The sequence below is a fragment of the Mytilus trossulus genome, chromosome 8, assembly GCF_036588685.1.
Source record: "Mytilus trossulus isolate FHL-02 chromosome 8, PNRI_Mtr1.1.1.hap1, whole genome shotgun sequence".
In the NCBI taxonomy this organism is placed as follows: domain Eukaryota; kingdom Metazoa; phylum Mollusca; class Bivalvia; order Mytilida; family Mytilidae; genus Mytilus; species Mytilus trossulus.
In genome coordinates, this window is record NC_086380.1 from 64932515 (window position 1) to 64959290 (window position 26776).

Genomic DNA, 26776 nt, shown 5'->3' on the forward strand with positions numbered 1-26776 from the left:
TTCTAAGTTACTAGTCCCCTACCGACGAAGTTGAATAGGACTTAAGGTGTGCTGTCTGTCCATCTATCTGCCAATCTGTCAGTCCGGCAAATCAGTTTTCCAGATTTTTTTCTTGATGCTTCGAGGTTAATGATTTGATATTTGGTATTGTTTAATCATGACAAGTTACATTTGTTCTGTTAAAGCCCTTTCCCTAGAGTTAGATTTTTGACAAAATACTTATTATTTACTAGATATCTGTTCAAAATAGATAACTGTTTTTTCTAAAAGATATTTTTATTAATGACCTTTGTATAAAAAAGCGAGACAAAGCGACCCTACATTCCTGTGGCGTGAACGTCCACAAATAATCACTCTGTGGTTAAAAGTTTTTGAAATTTTAATAACTTTCTTCAACTATACTGGATTTGTACCAAACTTAGACAAAGCTTTTTTATGATCATAAGATAGTGTCCAGAAGTAAATCTATTGAGGAAAAATATTTTTTCCGTATTTTACTTAAAAATGAAGTAAGTTTTTCTACCAGGAAACATTACATTCACTCTATGGTTAAAGTTTTTAAAAAGTTTCTTTTGTCCTTTTCTTTGTTGGTCATGGCGTTGACAGTTTATTTTCAACCTATGAGTCAGTTTGACTGTCCCTTTGGTATCTTTTGTCTCTCTTTTATGGTACTGGTTTTGCTCATAAGAAGCCATATTTCATTCTTATCCTGTCTGATGAAGGACACTCATTGGTAACCCTACCACTTCTCTTTATTGTATTTTGTTTTCCACGCAGTGTATGACAACAATATTAATTCCATATTGACTTTTATTGTGGAGATGCGTTGAATGAATTTTTAGCTACATAGTGTGCTAGTGACCTTTTACAATATATATGGGGTCATTAAATTCCACAAATTTGTTGGCCTACATATACTAGTATGGTACTAGGTCACTATGACGGATATGTCTTTTAAACATCGTCATATAAGTGGGAGGTTTGGCTAGCCTTAAATCCAGGTTCAATCTACCATTTGTTTTTCTTCAATTGTCCTGTACCTAGTCAGGAATGAGGCAGTTATTCATAGCCGTTTCAATGCATGTTGGCTTTTGTTTCTGTTTCAGTTCAGTGTTTTGTTATTCCGCTGTTTTCCTCGAATAGTTGATGTGTTTCTCTCGGTTTTGTTTGTGACCCGGATTTGTTTTCTGCAGGTACATCCAAACTTCAAAACCAAATCTTTATATCTATGGAAGATTCTGCTTACTGATACAGAGCATCTGAGATCTACAGAATCGTACCAAGATTTTTGGGAGGTTTTGTTGCTCAGTGTTGTGTTTAGTTTTCATGTTGTTGCGATAATTCGCAAATACGAAGTATATTTTATTAGGCGAATTTCATTAACTTATTCTTTTCTTAGTATGTAAGTATTGAAACATTTTTAGTATTAAAACTAAATTCGTTAAGGTATTTTCGCATGTATAAAACAAACAAAAAATATCAATTCACACTGTTCTGTGTGGTATATTCAACTACTTTGATTGGTGAGATATATTTAGATGTCAGTAAAGAGTGATTTATACTGTAGGCTCAATATTAATTTTGTTGTTACTAATTCTTTTGGATTCATGAAAATCATGTAATGTGATTGATTCTTGATTTCGTGGATTTCGAAACAAAAGTCAACAGCAAATTTGTATTTTGTTGAAGTTTAAGGTGTAATACCACCATTGATTTTCCACTATAAGTCTTCGTTCAATTTGCCGTGACATTTAATTCTATTTTTGTTTCAAATAAAGAAATGCCTGGCATGAGTAAAGTTGTATCTTGTTCAGTATTATACATGTTATAAACAGCATTTCACATACTATCACATCGCATATAAAAATGATATATTATCACTGAGGACGTTACAAGTCAAATGTTCACCTTTTTTTTTACTGTGTACAATATTTTGTAACTAAGAAATCTCAGGATTCCAAAACATTCTAATGAATCACCAAATATTATGAAACACCTAAGATGTATATATGTATGACCAAGAGATGTGTAACTACAATGAAATGTAGGAATAATTTCCTACAACTGTCAAATTCAAGGGAATATTTTGTTTACTCTTTTCCGTATGCAACCCGATGTGACGTACTATGATTTGGTGGTATTGCACCTAAAATTCGTTGTTCACTTGCACATGCAAAATCTATGAAAATCTTAAAATAAATAATCCACAAAACTATAAATATAATTCTGCAATATAGATACAAAGGCATAGAATATATAAATGGTACAATATAAACCAACCCAGAAGAAAGCTAAATAAATCCAATGCAAAAGTTTTTGTTTTGTTTAATGTGCGAATGACCAATTCTATCAAACACTGAATACCAATGATATCTAGAAGCAAGATATCATTCGCTGCTCATAACATTTGCAGTTCAATGCAAACAGTTTAAAGTCCTTTAGCAAATGATCTTTACTCTTTGTCATCGCCATCTTTATTTTGTGCATGCTCAGGTCAGGAGCCTTGAATCCAGTGTTTATTGTTAGCTAATGGTTTTCATAAATGGTTATCGTTTGTTGTGTGAATCATATACACTTCTTTAGTTTTAAGTTTTGAATTGTTTACCACTTCGTCATCCGTAATTAGCTTACACACTTAATGTATTTTGCTCATTGTTGCATGTCCTACGGTGACCTGTAGTTGGTTTTATCACCGTATATTTGTCTCTAGAGGAAAGAAGTTAATTAGAAATTTATTTAACAACATCTCTTAAACTTTCTTCTCATGTTTTATGTGTGATTTAGTAAGGCAATAGCTTAACAAATGTGTTATTGTGCCTGATTGACAAGAAAGTCAGTTAGATAAGTGAGAAAACGTATCATAATGAAAACAATAATAGAAGATTTCCAGGTTTCATCAAAAACTACATCGAAATATTAGGTACAAATATGGTTCTCTATCATGTTGGACCTGGTGTGTTTATGATTAATCATGACATTTTACAAATTGTTCAGACACAATGTACAATGAATATAACAACATTTTAAGTTCGATAAACTTATGTGTAATGTTTGCAGACAATTTTTGGTTTCTTTCATGAACCTTTCCAATATGTTTGAATAAACATACCATGAATACTGTAAGGTTTCTCCTTTTATTAGTGTTTGCATTAATTTGGGTTATTATTGTTTTATTCAAGCAATGGGTTCGTCGACTCTAACCCAACAATTAGAAGAAAAAAATATAAAAAGTATCAATAAATATTTTAATATATGTTTCTGTAAAACGTCAATGAGTGAACGACAAATGATTATTTTCTAACTCTGGTATGTTGATCTTAATCAATTTGTCTTTCTATTTCACCAACGAAATGTTAAATCGACGTTGCCTATCTCGTTTAAGCTTATACATACACGATAATGAAACTGAATTATCTTCCCTTGACATGCCTTTCCGGATTCCAAACGAGCCGAAAGACACAGGATTAGTTTTGTCACATTTCATATTATCAACTGACAATTTTATGTGTCTATCTTTAGACTTTTTATCTAAATCTTCATTATTTATCAAAGCATGAATACGTTCACAACATCTAAATCGCTGACCATACACTCGTTGTACGTTTGGAGGGTTTGTTCGACTGGAAGACAAAACATTCACTGACAGTTCATTGTCAATGTTGTCATGATACGTGTTTGCGCGAGATAAAGTTAGCTCTGATCGGTTAGGCCACTGTTTCGCACCTAATGAATCGGGAGTAGAAGTTGATCGTTTCCGTGAATGCCCTGCACTATGAACAGAATGCCTGGGAAGATTAATAGCACCTCTGCTTGAACTACGTTTCATTTCAAACTTAGGTGTCCAAGGATCACATGGTCCTTCAAGATTTAACTGTATATTCTTTTTATGTAAAGCAGGCTTTGTGTCTTTTTCTTCCTTTTCACTTGTTATACTTAAACTATGTGCTGTTGAGTTGCTGCTAGAACGGCTTTGCCTATGTGGCACAACTAAATTTAAATAATGTGCAAGTGAGAGGTTAGGATGAACCGTTTTAAATTTTCTAAATCCCTCTGAAGTTTCCTGATTGCGGACAGGAGCCAGGTTGAGCATCTTTCGTCGATCTTTAACGGAAAGAGTTCGTACAACAAAAGGATGATCACTATATGGTCTTGGCTGCTGTCTGAGGTTTTGTTTTTCTGCTGAAAATTCACTGCAAGGAAAAAGTAAAGGTTGTTATCGTTTATTTATTTATTTTAGATTGTTTTCGAGTGTGGAACAGGAGCATTTTTCCATTATTCATTGTTTAGATACTTAATATCTATTTAGTTCAATCCTAAAACAGATTTTTTTTCTATTCTAAATATCATCAAAGTCACTCAGTGCTTGAATATTTAAATATTTGTAATATAATAGATATAAGTCAAATTTATTTTTATAAGATATAAACTCCTTCTGTTAAATATATATTTTTTAAACAGTTTCATTTAAATGTGATTAAAGTAACATATTGGATATTTAATATAACAAACAAAATATAAAAAAGGCAATTTTGCAATCGATTACTACTTATTTACTCGAGCTATCATTTGATCTAGTAAACAAAGTGTATATATACAAACAGTTAACCAACCATTAGGGAAATGCAATTTGATATTGTATTCCATCTTTCAAATATACGAAAACTCGTACTTATTTTGCTGTAAACAATTATCAATTAACTTATGTTACATTATTAGACAAGACACTTCACAAGTTAAAAAAACCATACAAAACTAAAGAAAGCATGCATTTATTAGAAGAAAAAATATCTATCAGTAAAAGTAATATGAGAACTGTACATTTGTAAATATATTTTAAAACCAGATTTAATTCACCATGTTCTACATTAGAAATAACGTTGTACCAAGAAATATGATAGTTGTTTTCCAATCGTAAAATGTTTTTAAGCTTTTGATTTTGCCATGCACTTGATAAGGGGGTTTCCCTTCTGATTTTCTAATGAATTTGGTATTTTTGTTATTTCACTTATTCTACCACTTTATCGTTTATGTTTTACATGATGATTCTTTTATTTACTGACATTTCGTAATATGTTTTTGCATCAACTATTGGATGTACGACGGTTTGAATGAGGGATTATACCAGTCTTGTTTTTCTCTTTCTTAATAAGTTTTCACTCTTTGAGTCTCTTTGTGTTATATCGTGTACCCTTTTTCTGTATTTTTATATTTTCGCCAATTACTCTCTATTGTGTAAACCATTCTTAAGACCCCTAACATAGATGATGATGCGAATAACCCTGACCAATTCCAATTTTACGGGTCACTTGTAACGTGCTGTCATATACACATAGCTGAGTTTTATTGATTTATATATGCAAATTGTTTGCCAGAACTGCACCAGCAGGGTTGAGAGAACGATTGAAATTAACAAGTCATCAGCATCATAAGTAAACCATCAAGAACTGGTTAATCGATTATAAGTGTTTGTCTCAACTTAGAAGCTATTTTCTCCCGGCAGATGTACCTGGTCACGTTCTGTTTTCAGTTCATACGATTCTATCAGGTTTTATTTTGATTTAAATAATGAAATTTGTTTAAAGAGTTTTGAACAACGGTATTCTTCGTGTGTCCCTTACTGTTAAGGGTCAGTAATTAATACATCGACAAGACAACCTCTGACTGCAGAAATCAAATTGCTTAAACTTTACTTGGGTAACTTGAAAACTTTTTAAAAGTGAAATATGCACCAACAAGCAGAATAGGTCTATAGACTGGCATATTGTTTTGGTAAGCGTTTTTTTATTATTGTTAAATACGTTTCAAGAAATCGTTTTGTTCTGACAACCGACAGTTATCACTAAATGATAGAAAAACCAAGACTGTTGGGCATCAATACGTGACACACAATCAAAACATGCACAACAAAAACACATGAAAAGCAAAGGAATTCATTTCATCGTAGTACATGTTTAAGCCTGATACCTTTGATAAGTATATGATTCTGTAAAGTATTAGACATGGTATCATCTATAATTTCAATTCACTTGTGTCTGCTGTTATCAAAGACTGAACTCAAATACAGTTTCCTCATATAATGTGTGTGTACCTTTCGTGCATTAATTTTCAAAAGCATGAAAGTATAAGTATGGAAATGGAAACTTCACCAAACTTTCAAAACACAGAAATCATGAATCATTTTGCTCTAATTACTTACTAATGGGTGTTTGAAACGCCTCACCGAATAATTGTTATAACAATACATAGGATTTAAAAAAAAAAGAATGGTGTACTGCGTATGTTTAAAAAGTTAAAAGCAAAACATTCTACTTCGTTATAACAATAAAACAAATAAATAAAATATCCAATTACCAAATTAAATCTACATTTTGTCTAAAACAGCTATAGGGCAAACCAAAAAATTACCTATAGACGCGAGGATATGCAGAGAATGGTCTTTGTTTTGGAAAACTGAAATATTTATAAAATAGTAGAGATATATCTCACAACACAATCAACTAAGTTGAAACATATATTTAATAGTTATAAACGATATTATTATGAATATGATTTAAATATCTCTAGCTACCATATACTTATGCTTTTCGTATTTGTAATGTGAAGTTTTATTTCGGAAACAATAAGGCTACATACACTAATTAATCGATGGGACAAACACAACTCAGACAAAAAAGAGAGACGTTGTTGGAATTGTAAGTAATAAACGTTCCTTCTGAAGATATGGAAGATATATTGACCTCTCCTTGGTAACTGAACTAAACATAACCTACCGTCCATTCGTTTCGTTAAACTGTAGTGACATAACATATCGATTAAAATATGTCTTGTAGGTTAGAAAAACAATTCATTTGAAGATGTACCCCCATACTATAGAGTAAAGGTCTAGAAAACTTTTCAAAAGGTTGTTCCCCAACATTTGAAACACGTTTTTTAAGTTATATCTAGCTGTCATTTTCATTTTCATTTACCACTAACTATCACACGATACTAGTTAATCATTATCTTGACAGTAATGTTTCTCTCATCCCATATCCCATTTGCAATCACCCAGGTGCTTTAAAATAAAAAAAGGCGAACACAAGTTCTTAAATAGTTCTTGAATTACATGTTACATTTCAGTGGTTAACAAAACAATTACCCCAAAACTAACACAACATTTTTACAAATTCCCTGACGTGACGTTGTCAGAATGAAATGTTACTTATGTATGCATACTCAATATATCAAAATATCAATGTATTTGTTTTATGGCTAAAAATCTGTGTTAGCAATTTATTGGAATTAAAAGTGATAAAATTTGTTTCTAAACTAAGTGTACAACTATTGATTTCTACTTGTTCCCTGATTCCATAAAGGTTTTACCGTTCATTTGACTTTTCTTTGACAGATAAAGACGAATCCGTTCTTTTCAATGATGTAACTATGACTGGGCTGAAAGACACATTGACAATGAATATGTGTGTTCCTACTAAATACTTATCAATGATGAATATGTGTGTTCCTACTAAATACTAATCAACCATTTGGTAGTGCTTATTTGAATGATTAACACATGAATGAAGTGACACACAAATAAATTGCCAGTAAAATCCATGTATACACTTTATTAGTCTATGCAAAACAAATAAATTGTAGTATGAGTGAATTGATAGGAAATGGTTAATTGCAAATAACATTCAATGCATTAAGGTTCATCATAACAAACCATAAAACCTTAGGCTTTAAATCTTTCCAACTCCACAGGTAAGTCTACACACTGAGTATTTTTTTAGTTAAAAATTCGGCCATATTTGTCCATTTGTTATGATGAACCTTAAATATGATACATCTCGGATTTGGGTTTATTAACCTAACATGATTCATAAAATTTATATATTTAATATACTTTTAAAATGAAATGAACTAAAGGCTTTAAGAAAAAATGTATAAGTGTCAAATTTCATTAGGATATCACCTTTTTTTTTCTTTTTCTTGGTTCTTTGTTGTAGTTATTGTTAAAAACAATACAACAGCACTTATAACACATTACTTCCACTTTTTTTAAATTTGTTTCATTTAGTAGAAATTACCTTCATGCTTTAATACATACAGGCTTAGATTAAATTATTTTCATATGTTATATATGTATCCGACTTGACACATTACACATGCAATTGTTTACCCTCTATTCCTTTCTTTGTTTACGTCATAAACATATGAAGAGGGTCTTAGACGTGGTAGGAATGGTAAAACAGGTCTACAAAAACCATTGTTAGTTGAAAAGTTCTGGTCTTATGGAAATTATTTTCTCTTTTCGAAATAAAAACACTAGTGGTCACGCGTATATTTTTAAAGAACAAAAACAACTGTTAAAAAAATGCATACTTAAAAACAAAACAAAAAGATAAATACTTTTCATATGAACTTAAGCAGGTATTGGTATAAATCTTTTTTGGTTTGAAATTTTGGTGTCCCCATGTTTGCTATATATATAATCCATATGTTAAGAAACCCATTTAACCAGTTCAACACCGGTTACGAGCAGAATAGATTTCAGATTGTTTGAAGTTTTATAAATATTGTCATAACAGTTGTGTCGCCAAAGAAATCATGACCAATTGAACATAGAATAAGGCGGAAGAGAATTTAAAATAAACATACTAACAAAATACAATGCAATTTATATGCAAGATAAATAATTTAGATTGCACTTTGATAAAAAATAAAAATTATGTGACTAGTGAACTTGATATATTATGTTTATGTACAAGAAAGTATATGTTAAAGTTTGTGTCAAGACTAAACTAAAAAATAATGAAAAGGACATTTTTAAAAGAGAACTTAAAAAAATATGATTTGAGAATGTAGCTTTAATCTGTAGAACAACATATAAGCATAAATATTCAAGTAATTTTATCAATTAAAAGATACATTTCATTTTAAACAAATAAAGAGGTAAAAAAAACACAAGTACAATTCATCTCCAGCCATAAACTAAATTATTTTAACTTGTTTCAATATGTGGGTCAAAGTTGATACAATCATACTATTATTATATACATGTCAACGCAGGTGAAATACCATGGCCTTCATCAGATGGTCTGCATACAATGTGTTTATTTCACTTATATATTGAATACTTGAAATACAGAATGACGTCAGTATTACTACCTCAAATCAAAATAATGGCTTTATTCATTACTTGTTTTCTGAGTTTTTAATCGAGTTATTTTGTTATTAGAAACATGCAATATTCACATATATTACCGTGAGGTTGTTGCTGGGTAAAAGATGAGGGAAGTTGGTCTGTCTCTCTTTAATTGAGGTCTAAAAGATTGTTTTATGGAATTGTATTTTCGGCTCTAAATAGACTATCACCGACTTTTGACTCCGGATTATACAATTTTTCAACATGTACATTTGTCTGTGACCGGACACCATAGTACTTGGTCAGATAAGAGCAACCAATGTAAGTAAAATCAAACTTATAAAAGAGGGACGAAAAATACCAAAGGGACAGTCAAACTCATAAATATAAAACAAACTGACAACGCCATGGCTAAAAATCGGTGCAATTTTTTGTTTGTTTAAAGTCTCAGACTGTTTTCCTGTGATTTTAAATTGTATATAAAATATAGAACTGTAAATCCCCTCTATATTGTACCGATTGAAAGCTTGTTTTTACTTTTTGTGTTGCTTTAGCATGAACAAGTACCAGGATGTTAAACCCCAAAGAAGGTAACCTGTCGAAAAACATAATATCTGAAATCAAAAGTGGGTAATTTGAAAAAGTATTTCAATAAAAAAAAAAAAGAAAAGAAAATGAAATATATCTTGACAATTTAAACAATATTTTAAAAGTTAAAACATAAAAAGCTAAGATTTTTTTTTTATTTCAAATCGTTTAGTTTTTACGCACATTAAGGCAAAAGCCAGTCAAGAAAAGCAAATATATTTCTGAAAAGTACGATTAAAGAGTCTAATAAAAAATGAAAAAATCTTTGAACTTTACCCGTCTTCATCCGAATCATGTGAGGGACAGTAAACAAGAGATGATGGTCGAGGTCTCGGCAATATTATGCTGAAATATTTTATAATAAGAGGAATATAATACAATTGTAAACAGTTAACGTCTTTAATATCATCCGTTAATTTTGATTTTGTCACTGGAAATTTAAAGACAAAGAGTCGCTACACTAATATACAATAGATAATAGAAATTGTGCATGAGAAAACACAAACATGGAAACATGAATACGACACACGAACATGACTTTGAGTGTGAAACATCACCCATAAACACACACTGTGGTGATTGATATAGATGTGATTACCAATGTATGTAAAATATATAATGAAATTTATGTGTTGGAAAAGGTAAAAAATAGTCATATATGAATGAAAAGATAAAAAAAATAGTTATATACCTCTGCTGTTTTTCTTTATTTGATTCTTTTTCTTTCATTTTGTCTGCCTTTTCTTTGGTACTACTTGCATAGACTGTAAGGAAATCGCAGTTTTCGGCTATGGAACTACAAATATACGTCATACCGAAAAGATTAAGAAAATTGCTAATTTCACATAACAGTTAGAAGGACAACTCCAGACTTTAACAAAACTCAATAATTAAAGGATGAATGGTAGTCATAATATATACAATTTCATTTGGACAAATCCGTTGGCCCTACACCAACATAAAATTGTTTAGAATCAAAATGTAAGTCAACAGTAGTTTACCGATGTTTTATAAATCAATTGAGAAGAGGCAAGTCATGGTAACAAAAAAAACCCAGAGGGTGTAGCATGAACTACAAACGGAAAGAGCCCAGTTCGTCTCCATGTATGCATCACCTGCCCTGTGAAATAAGTCAAAATGTCGGAATCAGAAATCGTATTGTATCGATAAAATTAAAACAATTGACAGCATTAAATAACGTCCTTCATCATATACTTTTAAATTTGAGAATTTAAAAAAAAAAGTCAAAATGTAGAAGGCAAAGTTGTCAAAAATATGTTAAACGGAACTTTACACAAACTAACGGATAATATTTTATCGATTCTAAAACGTTATGCAGAATGGGATATTAAACTTTTGATACACCGATTAACAAAAAAGTCAAATGAATATGAATTTGACATATGAATTTCTGTATTTATAATTTTTTATGTAAGAGTTAGAACTTGCGATTGACGTTTACATGAGTATATGAAATGATATGAGTCATTGCAGCAATGTCTAAAATGCTATATTGTACTACATAGTTGTGCGCAATAAACTGTTCATATTTTTTATGGATTTCTAATTGATAAAATCACAAAACTTGTAAGATAATACTGTAAACGAAATATGTCCATTATTGATTATGATTTACATTACAGCACTTTTAAAATATACAGGAAGCATACACTGTACATTATTCAATATAATGCTTTTTTTCACAATAGAGTTCAATTAAAACATTGCAAATGTTTTTATTTTACAAAACCAATTAATAAAAGCCGTATGAAATGTCATGTGCTGTATGTAGAGTTATAGACTTTCAATTGTAAGTTATTAAACTGACCATTCAAGGGATCAAACCAATGACTGGACGTTAACCTACTGTGCGACCTTCAACATTAATTATAGTAATAAATAAAAAAACATATTTGATAAATGCAATGGTAACGTATCAAAAGTACGACAACGGTCACAGGTACATTTTTATCATATAACCCCCTCCCCCAAACCACCTCAGAAAAAAAGATCAGAAAAGTAAGAAACAAATCCATGGTACATAAGCGCAACCGAAAATATACTACTAAGTACATAATAACAATAACGATAATATTGCTATGAATATAACAATAAAATTTGACTTGAATGGATAAAAAAAAAAAGATAAGACTTAGTACAGTTGTAATAAAAAAGCAAGATTCCAAAATATGTTTACCTGTGTTAATGGCAGCGAACAAACTAAATAACAAATTTGTAATTGACAATTTAATGTTAATGTTACTATCAATTCGAGAAAAAAATGTTGGTAAGGTTTCCGGACAACACCACCTAAATATAAAAGTTATTTCTAATTTAGTGTTAATGTTACAATCAATTCGAGAGAAAACAAATGTTGGTAAGGTTTCCGGACAACGCCACCTAAATATAAAATTCTGTACTAAGTTTAGTAACAAACGAAAACGGGTACATCTAATGAAATCCTCCATAACTTCATTTAGAATTTTTTTTTTAGAGAGGACAACATTACACCAATATTCCCAATTATGATTTATACCGATTAAATAACCTTTACCATTCATTTTAAAATCTACAAATGAATTTGACTATACCAAGTTGTCTCCTTCTGTCGTGTCTTCGCACTTGCTATTCGTAATGGAGTCGGCCGAAATAAATATCGACACATTTTGTCAAATTTAATGAAATAATGAACGGAGTCGTACTTGTTGATTTTCCAACGATTTCGTCTGGCACACTTCGCACATGGACTACTAAAATATTAACATTTGATTGAAATGTCAGTCCCCAAATTAATAGTACAAATGGACTAAAATTAAGTCCAAAGTGCATACTAGTATTAAAATTGCATCAGAATAGTATGTGGTGGCAATGCGTTCATCGGTTGGTAAAATGAAGTCGCATTATCTGATTGTAACAGTCTTCTATGAGTTCGACTGTCCTTCTGGTATCTTTTGCCCCTCTTCAGTAATTTGTTCTTTTGTTGTGCTGTTAAACCAGTGTCTACTGTTTGGGAGGGGTCGATGCTAGGAAACATATTTTTCATGCCAAAAATATGAGACAGTCCCAAGTCAGGAACCGTTCTTGTTGTCGTTTGTTGTCATATTTGGCTTTCGAGTGTTGTTTTGTACATACACATTATGATTATTTTTTATAATAATTTTACTGTTAGTTTTAATATACAATATGTTTTATAAATGTTATCCAATATTCCATGTTATACGCAATGTTTTGTATGTTTATTGGAATGTATAATGTTAAACAAGTGGTGAGACTTAATAAACTATTGAATCTGAATCTACATTTATTTTATTTGAATTGTTTTATTTTGTGTAATATCGGGGCTGCGTTAAGGGCCTCAGGGAAGATTAGTGTATTTTAACTAACTGAGTTTACCCTCTTTAGATAAAGAATTTATTATTATTATTATTATTATAATATAGTTTGCTATGTGATATGAGTTGTGTCCATTGTGGAAGTCCGTATGCTGACAACCAGTTGAAACATTTCCGCGTTTTCGTCTGTTTGTGATGGTGGTCTCATTGGCAGTGAAATCATACGGATAATTGTTTCATGAACAACCAAACAACATTTCTTTATTTTCTGAAAAGAATACCAATAAGATATTTTTTATTTTAGAAAATATTTCATTGTTTTAAAAAGAAAAATAAGGTTGAGTTATTTTTTTTATACTCACCAAATATTACCCTTTAATTTTGCAGCATATGGATCAGGAACCAACATGGCCTCTTCTCCCTCCTTCTTTAAACGATTGTCTTTAATCGCCTCTTCTTTTCTGTATTGTTTGATATACTCGGAAATGTCATCATAATGTTTAAATAAAAAAGTTGAGTCCTTTGTGTCGGTAGTTGGTCGAGGAAATGCCGATGATGGCGTTCGGGGAATTTTAGTATATCGTCGAAAATTCGATCTCGATGGTTTTGAGTTTTTCACTGTAAATGTGGCATCCCAGCCTCCGAAATCGTCAATTATATTAGGCCGTATTTCCACACCATTATGAAGTATTTCACGCATTATGTGCCGTTTCGTCGACTTACCAAAATTGCAATCGTCACTCTCGTCGTTTCTATCGTCGTATATTTCGTTTTGTTCAAACATATCGGGATCGTAGTGTTCGTATTTTAACGTATTTCTTCGATAATTTTCATCTTCTGACGATGAATCGGATGAGTAAAGTGATAAATCTATTGATCCCCGACGATACTGTCCATCATCATTATCCGAATCCTCTCCGCCATCTGATAAATATGCACATTTACCAGCTCTAATGGCTTCGTTGTTGTGCGTTTCTATCAAAGACAACTGATCATTTGTTGGTCGTATTGTCATACCTTTTCGTAATCCATTTGGTGGTTTGGTTGTTAGATCTCGTTTGAACCCGTTTGGTCTCGGAGATTCTAAACGTGCTGAGATCTCGGCATATAATGAAGTCATCTTACAAATAAAATAAAATCGACAAAGTTTATCACAGCGACTGTTTTTCACAGTTTTTGAAATGGTATTGTTTGAGCTAAATTTACACCATGCTGTCTAATCTAATTTCCATAAAGTAAGCTGATTACAATCTTACTAATTTATATGTTCCATGTAACTACCAGCCTTCTCCGACCATTCTATATAGTTCGGAATTTTGGTAAGGAAAAACCCTGAAATAAATGTAAAAGGAAATAACATTATATATTTATTTAGAAGTGAATATCAGAAGTGAACATAATAGCATAGTTACGCATTGCCATTTGGGTAATAAGTATTAGATTATGATTGTTTACAAAATGCTGAAATTAATTTGGTTTTTCATCCATGCCAATTTCTGAAATATATTTTTCGTCCACCGTACTCAAAACAAAACAAAATGGAAGCACGAAAGCATCAACAACATTTCGTCATGATAATAGAATATATCGGTATGATTATGTTGCATTATACCAGAGATATTATATGTGTCTGATTATACTTAAATTAAAATAAATTAAACCGAACCTTATAAACTTTAATTTACTGCTTTTTTTCGTTGACAATTCAAATTTTTCAATTAGCTAAAATGTCCGTTTAAAAAAAATCCACCTTTGCAAAAATATTGTTTGTATCCCCCCTTTTTCGTCATATTTTACTCGTTTTAGCGTCATTAAATTCCACTGTGCATTTGACATTTGCATGACATGTATCTACGAGGTCATGGCGAAAGATAAAAATTCAAAGTAATTACGACATACAGTAAATGCCATGAGTTTGCAGTTCAATCATATTAATATATTTGTCATTATCTTTTTATTGATCCTTCTTTGACATTTCTCTCCCATTTCAGCATAGGTGATTTAAATATCTGTTCATTTTCCGATTCAATAAAGGTATGGGAAAGTAATGACATAATATTAGGTGTGAATATTTAACTTTTTCTCAATTAAAGGTAATAAACTGGGATAAAACATCAATTAATATAAAAGAGAGTATTAGTGGGTTTATAAACTTAATGCTTACAATATCATTATTATATGTTTATATGTACAACAAAACTTTGTAAGATCTCAACCTTGAAGTAAGAAACAGTTTCTCATGTAATTTGAATATTACATTTGATATTAACTCAAAAATGTTAATAGGTTAGGCATATCAAAGGCATATCAAGAATAAAACTGCATATTATAAAATGAAAAAATCAAATGTTTTTATTTAAAATGTTTTTTTTTTTCAAAAGTATTTTCATCAGATGAATAAGTCATATTATAAAGTTTACAGAAATCATAAATAAAAATGACACACATTATTTCAACTTTAATACAACATGATTTTATACTTTGAACTTGGGTTTAAAATAAAATCGGCGCAAATGAAAAGAAAAAAATAGGCGAAAATGAAATGCATATCGGCGCAAATGCAAACGCCGCGGGTTATCAATCAATTTGATAGTAAATGAGGTTGGCTGAGTTAAATATATTTCACCATCTACATTACAGAGGCGGATTTAGGAGGACAGGGCCCTCTCCCCTTTTTGGGAAAAAAATGTGGTTGCTTATAAAGGGAATCACTGAAGCGTGACTGGAGCGGGCCCCCCTCTTAGGCAATCAATGGGCCTCCACTTATGAAAATTTCTGGATCCGCCACTTCATTACAGTGCTGTTTGTCTAGACCAGACTGTAAAAACGTCAATTAGCAATAATTATGTGTCAACCAATCTGTTGAAATTGTCAATAATCACGATCTTTCAGCGCAACTACGAGATGTGTGGTTACATCAATGACAGAAAATATAGGCGGATTATAGAATAAGTCTTCTTTATCTCCCATTTATATTTCGACCATATGACGTCAAACAATTGCTAAAAAATAACCAATTTATTTGTCAAAACTTAATCTATATGAATATAGAGTCTAGAAACGAGGAAGACCACTCATACATTCTCGGTTTTCAAATATTCGGCTTTAAGTATTCCTGATGAAGATAAATCCAGAAAAACGCTTTGGACGCATGTTATTATCTAGCATGTTGTTTTCATATTTATAAGTTCCAATGCTGATACTAAATTTCAAAGAGGATTTAACAACAATATATTTGAATGAAACGCAAAACAAACTGTTTATTGATTTTGTTTTGGGACTGGGATGTAAACCATTTGACATTCTCGCTCACATTCTCGCTCTCGTCACCCTTTCAAAATGTGTTTTTCCCAGACTTTTGCATCTTTGATATATAAACGTATAACAAAGCAGAATAAATTATAAAATATGATTTCTTTATAAGTATATAATGATTACTCACGATACTGGTTCAAATTGTTTTTAAATCTTAATAGGTCACTCTCTATAGTCATTTACGCGCAAAACTATATGTTCTCTTCTTTTATTATAACTCTGGAACAACGGTTGATTTTTTATCATAAGACTTTCGATCACCTATATTGCAATTCAGGCAATTCGGGTGTAGATCTTATAAGTTAGTCAGGTTCTTAAACTCATATATATATATATATATTTACTCCGGCTCTTCATATACTCTGGAACACTTGTTTATCTTTGACCATAAGACTTTCGGTCAATTACAATACAATTCATGAAATTCGGGTATTCCATTAATAAGTCAAGTTAAAAAACACACAAAATTAAATATACATGTGTATACTCCGGCTTTATATAAACTAGTTCACTGGAATACTTTTGGTCTTTGATCTTAAGACTAGCGGTCACTTATAATGCAATTCGGGTACTTCTTTAGTAAGTCAAGTTCATAAACACATAAACTTATATTTATATACTCCGGCTTTATATATAAACTCGGGAACACCTGTTGATCCTTGATAATTGCTTATGTTATATATTATTATTGATTCTATTGACAAATTCATTTTATGACTCAAATTTTAAATCCGTACATTCGAATTATATCGTCTAAATATCTGTTTTCAACAGGTTCAAAGTATATATTACACACTTTGATAACGACTTTCATATTCATTTGTATCGAATCAACGAACGAAATGTCAAATTTTAAAATCACTAATACTTCAATACATAAAAATATAATATTTTGAATAATTTTGTGTTGATTAGATATTTTCATCTCATATTTTTATAGGCTTGAAATTGATTATTCATACAGAGTAGCAAAAGTGGATGAATATATGTCATAAGTTCTTATTTATTTTAATAACGGATTTTAAGTACTACGGAAAAACAAAATAAACATTACAAAAACCTAATGAATTTTTAAACGGAAATATTTTACGTCCTTTTAAAATTTTACGTGTTTGTATCGAAAAATAATTTAAATTGTAATTATGAATTAAGTTTTCCTTCAGTTCATATATATTTCTATTTCATTAATTTTGAGTAAACAATTCTCATTGTAATTATAATATTTTGTATAATTGTTCAGTGTTTAATCGATTAACAAATATTTTTGGTTTTTTTTGGTCCTAAACAGACTGAGGATAGTACGTGCGCAGCAGTCCTTTTGCGCCAATTACTATTTTTCAGGTGTATCATTTGCGCCCAATTTTTTTTTCTGCAAATGTATCAATTGCGCCACTATTCGGAACTCATTTGCGCCAATTTATCTGTACACATATCTATCATAAATATTAATGATTAATATTTATTCTTATTTTTGGCTTAAAAAGTATAACATGTTCGGAGATGTTTCACCATGAAAATGCGCATCTGAGGAGAAATGATTTGAAATGCAGTAAATAGTCCCTGTACAGAGATAGGAACAAACTTATTACTTTGCTGAACATTTATTACAAGATATGCCAAAATGATGAAAATAAAATATTTTGCTGATTATGTGTTTGCCACATATGTTGATGACACAGTGCTTAGTTCCAGTCATCCGTATAGGCTGAAACTTCATCTACGCAAGATGTACCAGTAATGAGGCATCTAGCATTCCACAGGAGTCATTATGAACTGTTTTATGCAATATTTCATCCGTCAATGATTGTTTTTTTGCACAATAAAGTGAAGTTACAAGCTACTACACACATTAAATTGGGAAATATCCATGCAAAAGCAGCAGTGAAAACTACCGACATTCGACAGGACAACTTAAAGTCCTTGTCAATTAAAATTGGTGTCGAAAACACCCACATGGGCGGGTTTGAATAAACTGTTTCAAACTCAGTGTATGCAATCTTAAATGAATAATATCAAAAGCGTGTGGTCATTATACGCTAGTTATACATATGTCGTGTACAAGTTGCGATTTTGTACAGGTTATAATTACATGTACAAAAATATTGTACCTATTATACTTGTATAATGCAAAAATACAAGTTATAACATGAACAAAAGTACCTCATACATGTTATAACCTGTACAAAATATTGCTTAACAATGGTTTTAACTTGTACAAAATTAAAAATAAATCTTAATGAAGTAAAATGTACATTTATTAAATTCACCAATGCATAAAGAACAACAATAAATAGGCCTGAACGTGTCTTTTTCTTTAGAGGACAATGATCACAAAGTTTCAGAAATATATGTTTTGGGAAAATGAGATTTCATGTAATTGTATGTTTTTTGCAGTCCATCATGGTTTAAATAAGTGTGAAACTATTTACTTAAAGCTTGCATTTCCTCAATGACAATTACATTAGATACTGGTAACTAAATTCTTCCAAAATATTTAAGAACGATGCCTAATAGTTTTGGGTAATACTCCCCCCTCTCATTTTATAGCATGCAAAGACAAAACAATGTCTTGTATGCTTAACTCTGTAAAAACAAGAGAGAGCTGAAATAGTTTTCATTGGACCACGCTTCACTATCAATATCTTTGGATCTACTCTTCAACATTTTTGGCCTTCAGCATGACTTATGTAAATTGATAACTCAATCTTTTTTTTTAAACTATAAAATCATTGCATGAGGCGAAGGTCATTTTGATGTTTTAAATATATATCCTCTACTTTGAAAGCATGTATTTGTGGCCTTTGGATGATGTTTGCTCCATGGGCGTGTTGTTGTCTTTTAAACACATACCCCATTTGAATTCCCAATTTTATTTGTAGACATATCTACATGGCTATCCTCTTATGTCTTTTAGTGTCAACTAGAATGAAAGTATTTTACTATTGCCTTCACAATGGACACTCACAATTATAATTCATCAAATAAAGATATGTCCATAGATAGTCATAAGAGGATCATAAGACAAGGCCTAAGATATATCTTATGACAGGTCTTAGGAATGCTTCGTAATACCGACCACTGGACATTAACTGTATCAAAAAAGGACAAAACACACTAACATGAAGGAATAATAAAAGAAGTTACGAAAATGTTATTGAGGTCAATATCATCTGTAACAGTTGCAATAATAGAAACATATCCTTATTTTTCGATTTTGTACAAGTTAAAACCATTTTGAAGCAATATTTTGTACAGGTTATAACATGTATGAGGTACATGTACTTTTGTACATGTTATAACTTGTATTTTTGCATTATACAAGTTATAACATGTACACTATTTTTGTACATGTTATAACCTGTACAAATTCGCACCTTGTACACGACATATATATATATATATGTTCTTTCAGTTACGAATAAATGCATGCACCTGTAAACATTTAGCTTCTAACAAAATCTTTTTTCTGTCTCGTCATGTATCTAAGAACACGGGTGTTCAAATATAAACTGGATTTAACATGGAGATATCGAGATAGAGTATGCCAGACATCAGTAATACATATATTTTGGAATCTAAAACAAACTTTTTTTAATTTGGTTGCAGGAGGGGGTATTTTATTTCAGTTTTTTTGTTGTATCTTCATCATTACTAATTTTTGTTCGCGGCCTGAGGGCAGGGGTGGGTAGGACGGACTACAAACATTTAGTATGTGAATGATATGTACGATATGGATAAAAGAATATGAAATGTCCAGTAGCAAATATGACATCAATATACATGACCGACAGAATATCATTTTAGTGTTATATGAAAAATAAATTTAATAGACAAATTACATAGAAATTTTACCGTTATGATATAAATGGAAATTTTTACCGAAACAAATGTAAGCCTGTGAACTCGAAGATGTGACATTTGTAATGGAGAAGCAAAAAGACTCAGCTTTTGTTGGCAGTTCTATATTTATTGATTTCTAACTCAGTCCTCAATTAAACATCAATAGCAAGTACTAGAATGTAACGAGGTACATAATATTGTATGATAAATAAAAAAAATTATAAGCATCAGTCCAAACTTTGATCAACTTTGGCTCCCTCTCTTCCCCCTTTTACCCGTGTCAAAATCCTGAATTCGCAACTGAAACAGTTACAGAAAAACGTATTGAGGTACCACGTTCAGCGGTCAAACCTTTTTTTTTTAAGTTGCATATACCATTACTTGAGAAAGTACCTTTTACTTTCCAAAATATGACTCCCAAATTTGAACACTTACCAAAAATGCCACATACCAGCTGTAACAAAACCGTAAACTAATAGCTAGTTACATGCGACTGTATAGGTAAAGCTAATATCTTAGGTTAGCTTACTTGTTAGCTTAGCCGTGAAGTCATTATTATATTGTTAACTATCCTCCTTTAAGAGTAGCCTAGTCCGACAGATAGCTAATATATTTGTCCGTACTTCTAAAGGAGGGTAGTATACCTTACCATACTATAACTTCACGGTTTAGCTAGCAAGCAATCTAATCGGCTATAAAACTATTAGCTTTACCTACACACCCAATGCAATCGGCTGTTAAACTAATTTTTTTTCAGATATAGCAATGTCAAAAACATCAATATTTTACTTTCACTTCAAAGGAATTCATCATGTTATTAATTTTCGATTTTTTGTCTTATCTTAGACAGTGGAATTAAATAACACATTTTATCGCGAGATCAATGAGCGGGAAGTCACGATAATCTCGGACAACAAATCTTATAAAGCTCATAAATACAATATTGAACTTTTAATTATACCACACCGGATGGTTATAATATGGAACTACTTGTTATAATCAATAGCAAGCATAGTTGAAGTTATCTGGTGTGGATGCATTAGGAAAACTTTTGTAAGAAGAAATGATCGAAGCTTTCAAACGGTATTAGGAAACCAGAGAATGAAAGAGAGGTTCCAAAAAATGTGAAATTTAAATACGTAATTAAACTCCCACTTAAAGATTGATGTGTGTTAATTTTATAAATGACCTTAAGTATTACAGCGGACGACACGGTTTATATTTTGCTCATTGTTAAAGGTCATACGGTGACCTATGATTGCTGCTTACATTTGTAGTTTCCCTTTATATTTCGATTCGGTTTTGTAAATAAATGTTTTAGGGTTTCTGTCAAACATTTTTTTTATAATCTACATCTCTGTTAAAGTATAATACATCACTGTCGATAGCTATAGCTTAATACTTTTTATTTGTACATTTCAACTAAATGTCACTTGTAACTTTCATAGAATGAAATTGATTACAGCGGTATAGATTATCTTTTATGGATATGCTACGACGCACTGGAATAACATATTAATTGAAGTTTTAATGTTGATATAAACTGAAACGACGCCATAATTGTTGCATCAATTGACTTAATTTTCTTAAGGGAAGTTGAAAAATGAATTTTATTTGTACATGTAACATAACGGATGTGTCTAACCTTCTTACGTTTTAAGGAAATTGTAAATTGTAAATAGAACTCTGCCTGATGCCAGCATTCCACTTTTTGACCAGATATCGGTCGAAGAAAAGCAATAAATCAAAACTTGATATCTACTATAATTGTTTCATTTGGTAAATGAGTTATGCGGTGTGAGCTAAGACTCGTCTTCGTATTGACGGCCGTACTTGGACCTCTTATAAATTTTGACTTGGATGGAGAGAGTTGTCATTGGCACTCGTACCGCAACTTCTTATATATCTATCTACAGATATAATATAAAACAAGTCTAAATTGAAAACAACGTTCAAACCTATGATTGCGTTGGATAAAAACTGCAATTTTTATACGTGTGATTGTAACATATTTCGTTGTAGAGGGGGTCTAAATAAAGCACACACAACATTTCCCAAAGACTGAACGAGTGAAAAAAACGTATTTTAATAAAACGCATTTGACTAACAGGTCGAACAACTGATGTTCTTAAACCCTGCTGACTGCCATTGACGATTGCCAAATAAAATAAATTGATCACAAGGTGTAACAAAATGGACCTATATTAATTTAATACGAAGTATAGAAAACAATAAACTTGCGGCAAAGATGGTAAACCACAACATGAGGTGCTAAATGTTTTACACGATATCCGGATTTCGACATATATATAACTTATATATTTCTTTCGCCAAATTCTTTCGCAAATGACGAATTTTTATCGCCACAATTATTATTTTTTTGCAAATTGCGAAAATGGCGACCGCCAGCGGAAACCCTGTATATAAGACATGTAAAGATGAAATATTCTGTTAAACCACAACATGAGGTGCTAAATGTTTTACACGATATTCGAATTTCGACATATATATAAGACATGTAAAGATGAAATATTCTGTTAAACCACAACATGAGGTGCTAAATGTTTTACACGATATCCGGATTTCGACTTATATATAAGACATGAACAGATGAAATATTCTGTTAAAGTATAAACTACTCAGTTACGATCATTTAATATTTTTTTCATATTCTGCTCCTGTTTTTTTTTTAAAGGAAAACGTCTTTGTTTGATAGACCTATAACATTCCGATATGTAGGATATGTTGGCTGCTGAACGCTACACAATGCACTTATTGGACAATATCAATGTCATTAGTTAAGAGGAAGGAGCCTGAAGTCTATTGTTTTAATATCTTAATTTATTCTTTGATATTTAATCTCGGTCATATCTGATGCAATTTATAAAATCATCACACGCGCGAGTAATGCTTCATGAAAGAGGGAGGGGGTGGTTGGGTGTGGGGTGTGGGCTTTAGTAATATAGTCAAATGACTATTTATGGGCTATCTGTTGCGATTTTGTCCTTCTAAATTATTCAACTTTTAATCATATACACATTTCCTTAGTGTATAAAAGTTACACTCTTGAGATACACGTAGCAGGTCAAATCGTTTCTTTTCTTCAGATTATTACAAGGTAAAATGAAAGCAGCAACAACAACTAAAACAACTCTCAAACATACAAAATGAAGAAAAAAGAAGTTTTAATTTCTTACCTGCAGAAAGCAGAGTTTATCCACATCTTACTTATCAAATATCAACTTCTTTTAGTAAACTATCTAGATTTTTTTCATAATACTTTAAAAATATTATTTAAAATATGATATTCAAAACTATCTTTTGCAAAATTACCATTGGAAACCAAGTGTCACGGTTTGTACATTTCACTGTCGATCTGTTGTTCATTTCTAGCCATTGTCTTAATTGTAAAATAGTTTTAATTATCCTATATTGAATAGTGTCAGAGAGATATTTTGTTGATTGGGATTATTGTGCGTGTCGGTTTAAATTCTACTTTTCTTTAGCGATCGACGAGTCATGCAATATTTATTGTTATAAAATATTAATCGGAAAATAACAATACAGTTACCATTTTGTGCTATTTAAACACATTGACCTTAAATATTTATTAAATTCTCTATTTCAGTGAATATATATATATAGGTCCAAAGATTATTAGATAAATTTACTAATAAATAAGTAATTTTTATTTTCGCAAGAATGTTTTTTTTTCCAAATGAACCATTTGAAAATAAATATATATATTTAAGAATTGAATGCTTCTTTTTGTAGATATATTGGGATGTAAAAGCGTTGACCGAAGTAGATTGTGTATGAAGCGTGGAAGCACGGTCAACCCTTTTATATATACAACACGTATTCCACATTCTGTCATTACGGGGCCCTTTTAGCTTACTAAACGGTATGCGTTTTGTTCTTTGTTGAAGGCTGTTATTGTCAATATACATATACTTATTTTTGTCACATAGACAACCAAACAGAACCTCCTTATTTTTATACAGAATAGAAAATATGAGGAACTTTCATATTATTTTTCAAACTCTCAAATCTGATCAGCAGTAAATAGTACACGTAACTCATAAGATATAATATACCTCCCCCCCCCCCCCAAAAAAAAAATGAACTTTTTGAATTTGCATGCAAACTTACTTAAAAGTTGAAAGCACTTTACATAAATTTTGGTTTTTAACTTGAGCGATTTATTCATTTCCAAATAACCTTAAAGCCTACGAGGCGATAATTGTCGGTGCATTACGTTTGTGCGCATTAGCATTATATTTGCGCGCAAAAATCGTTGCGTTTGCGCGCAGCTTTTGATTACATTTGCGCGCAGCTTTTTATTACATTTGCGCGCATTTTTTGTAGTTGTTGAAAATGTAAGTTTATTCACCAATATACATTCTTTCACAATACCTATTACAAAAATGCATGATGATGTTGACATTAAATTTGTTACCTCTTAAGTATGAAAACTAGACTTTCTGATCCGTCAAGGCCTCTTGTTATAATTAATATAACCGCGTTTACCAAGGCTTTATTATCGGTACAGAACCTCTTCACATATACTGGCTTTGAAACACCAAAATAAAAATCCAATGCACTTTATACATTGTTTTTTTAAAAAGTATTTTTTAATTGCATGTATGCTTAAAATAAATCGATTGTGTATTTGATTTAAGTGTTTAATTGTGGACAGAGCATTACATGTTTACAAACAGAGAATGTAGATATAATCAGTTTCATATGACCTGCTGGTTTAGAGCCAGAATAAAAAAAAGTGACTTCCAATAATTGTGCTTATTGTTCTTTTAAATTACCTTTAGAAAAAGTCAACAGGTAAATGGTTTTAACATTAGTCGTTTGTTTTGTAAACAGACAAACAACATGTAAGGAGCGACTACAAACAATCGCACATTATTACCATATAATGAACGTAATTGTAAATAATTAAAGGTGCAAATGCCAGACTGCGCTTTCTTATAATATCAATGAACGAGTTATTTAATTAGTTAACAAATGTGGGGGGTAAACGAGTTCAGAATATATAGAAAAAAGTAAAAACACAAAAATACCGAACTCCGAGGAAAATGCAAAAAGGAAAATCAAAAATCAAAAGGCAAAAGGGAAGTGTGCTGAATGCCAATTAGGTCTCCGATAGAACCCTTTTGATAACAATAGGGCATCTATATTCGGCTATGTGTGACATTTAAAATGCAAGATGTGAGGGCTATAAATATACTCTGCTTTCACTTCCTTTGTTCTATCTAAAACCGTTTAAAGTACATAATATGTGTATTTATTTGTTTGCCTGTACTTTGTCAGCAAAGTCCATAGATACTTGTTCACAAAACTAACATGCAAGCTTGTTTTCTAATTTGAATATATTCTCGTTAACAGGACGAAATCTTCACGAGATAAGCACATATGTAATATATACAGAAAAGTCTTGTATATACATCTATGGAACAATCTAGTCAAAAAATATATCCACTGTCTATACTCCGTCTCTTATAACTCAATGGGTAGCCAGTAAAAAAGGATAATATTATCGTATACTTCATATACTTGAGACTTATTGTCAGTTTATTATTATATGTATAACAAAAAATGACACACATAAACAAACACACTTTCATAACCACTTCAGACTATTTAGATAAAATTTGACCATAAAAGTATAAAACAAGAACGTCCACTCATTGTACTTACTTCCAAATCCTTGAGAAAAGATTAATATGATAATGTCACATTTCATAAAAAGAATTAGATTAAGAGGACGAAATTTCATAAAAGAACGCATTGAGGTAAAAATTAGGTATGATTTCAGATGAAACAGCTTTCACACAGACAACAGAGGACGAGGATTTATGTGGCAACTTTACCTTCGGCTGTCTATCATGGACTTCCCGATTTTCATATGAATCAAAACTGGTCCACCGTTCCATCTACAGCTTCACACCGAAGTCAGTGTAGCGATAAGGGAACACAACACGGGTCCAGTTTAGCCTTACCCCAAACCAACCCTGGGGCAGTAAAAATTTGATAAAAAATAAATAAATAACAGTTAAACAGACTGAATTCTTCAGATCGATACACAGCACAAAAAGACAAAAAAATAAAATCCCTCACTACGATATGAGAGTACTCGCAGTTTCTGAAATCTAGTGAAAAGCTCATAACGAATAAGAACAAAAACACCATACATATATCCAATACTAAAATGCATAGTTACTACATAAACTGAAATGATCTTTAATACACTTACCTAATAATTTTCGACATAGACGAATTCCTTAAATTATTCAACAATTTGTATAACCGGGTTATTTTGTTACAAACGATTCACAAATATCGGTTATCCTATTGTTCTATTTAATTCCAATGTTCCGAAACAAATTGTCAATTTCAAATCCACAGTTGATGTCCTTTTTCTGTCAATCATTAAACTAACAACACAAATGTCAATTTCATCAAGTCTCTAGGTATATTTTATCTATATATAATTACCTACATAAAGTAACAACCCAGTGCATTTGTCAATAAACCTAACGCAAAACTATTGACTAAAACA

At 31.1% G+C, this 26776-nt stretch overlaps 1 protein-coding gene across 7 annotated transcripts; it reads right to left on the minus strand.

The window, feature by feature from the left end:
• Positions 1-3231: 3231 nt before the first annotated feature.
• LOC134681263 (uncharacterized) lies at positions 3232-26776 on the minus strand. Of its 7 annotated transcripts, none has more exons than XM_063540809.1 (6): positions 26471-26776; positions 13410-14379; positions 10407-10511; positions 9992-10060; positions 7363-7431; positions 3232-4190 (listed from the first exon to the last, which is right to left on the minus strand). In XM_063540809.1, exons 2-6 carry the CDS (start codon positions 14165-14167, stop codon positions 3335-3337), a joined length of 1857 nt encoding a protein of 618 aa, XP_063396879.1. In that variant the 5' UTR covers positions 14168-14379; positions 26471-26776; the 3' UTR covers positions 3232-3334. The 7 variants fall into 7 exon arrangements, with proteins under 7 accessions (XP_063396879.1, XP_063396876.1, XP_063396880.1 ...); XM_063540806.1 differs by lacking the exon at positions 26471-26776 and adding an exon at positions 23400-23636; XM_063540810.1 differs by lacking the exons at positions 7363-7431; positions 26471-26776 and adding exons at positions 9247-9306; positions 23400-23636.

Excerpts from the sequence above, each read along its gene's own strand:
- LOC134681263 (XM_063540809.1), bottom strand. The coding sequence starts at position 14,167 with ATGACTTCATTATATGCCGAGATCTCAGCACGTTTAGAATCTCCGAGA. Across the intron at positions 10,512-13,409 it reads AAATTAAAGGGTAATATTTG|TTCCATAGCCGAAAACTGCG; the intron begins GTGAGTATAAAA and ends GTATATTTGTAG. Across the intron at positions 4,191-7,362 it reads AAAGAAAAGTCAAATGAACG|TGAATTTTCAGCAGAAAAAC; the intron begins GTAAAACCTTTA and ends TTTTCCTTGCAG.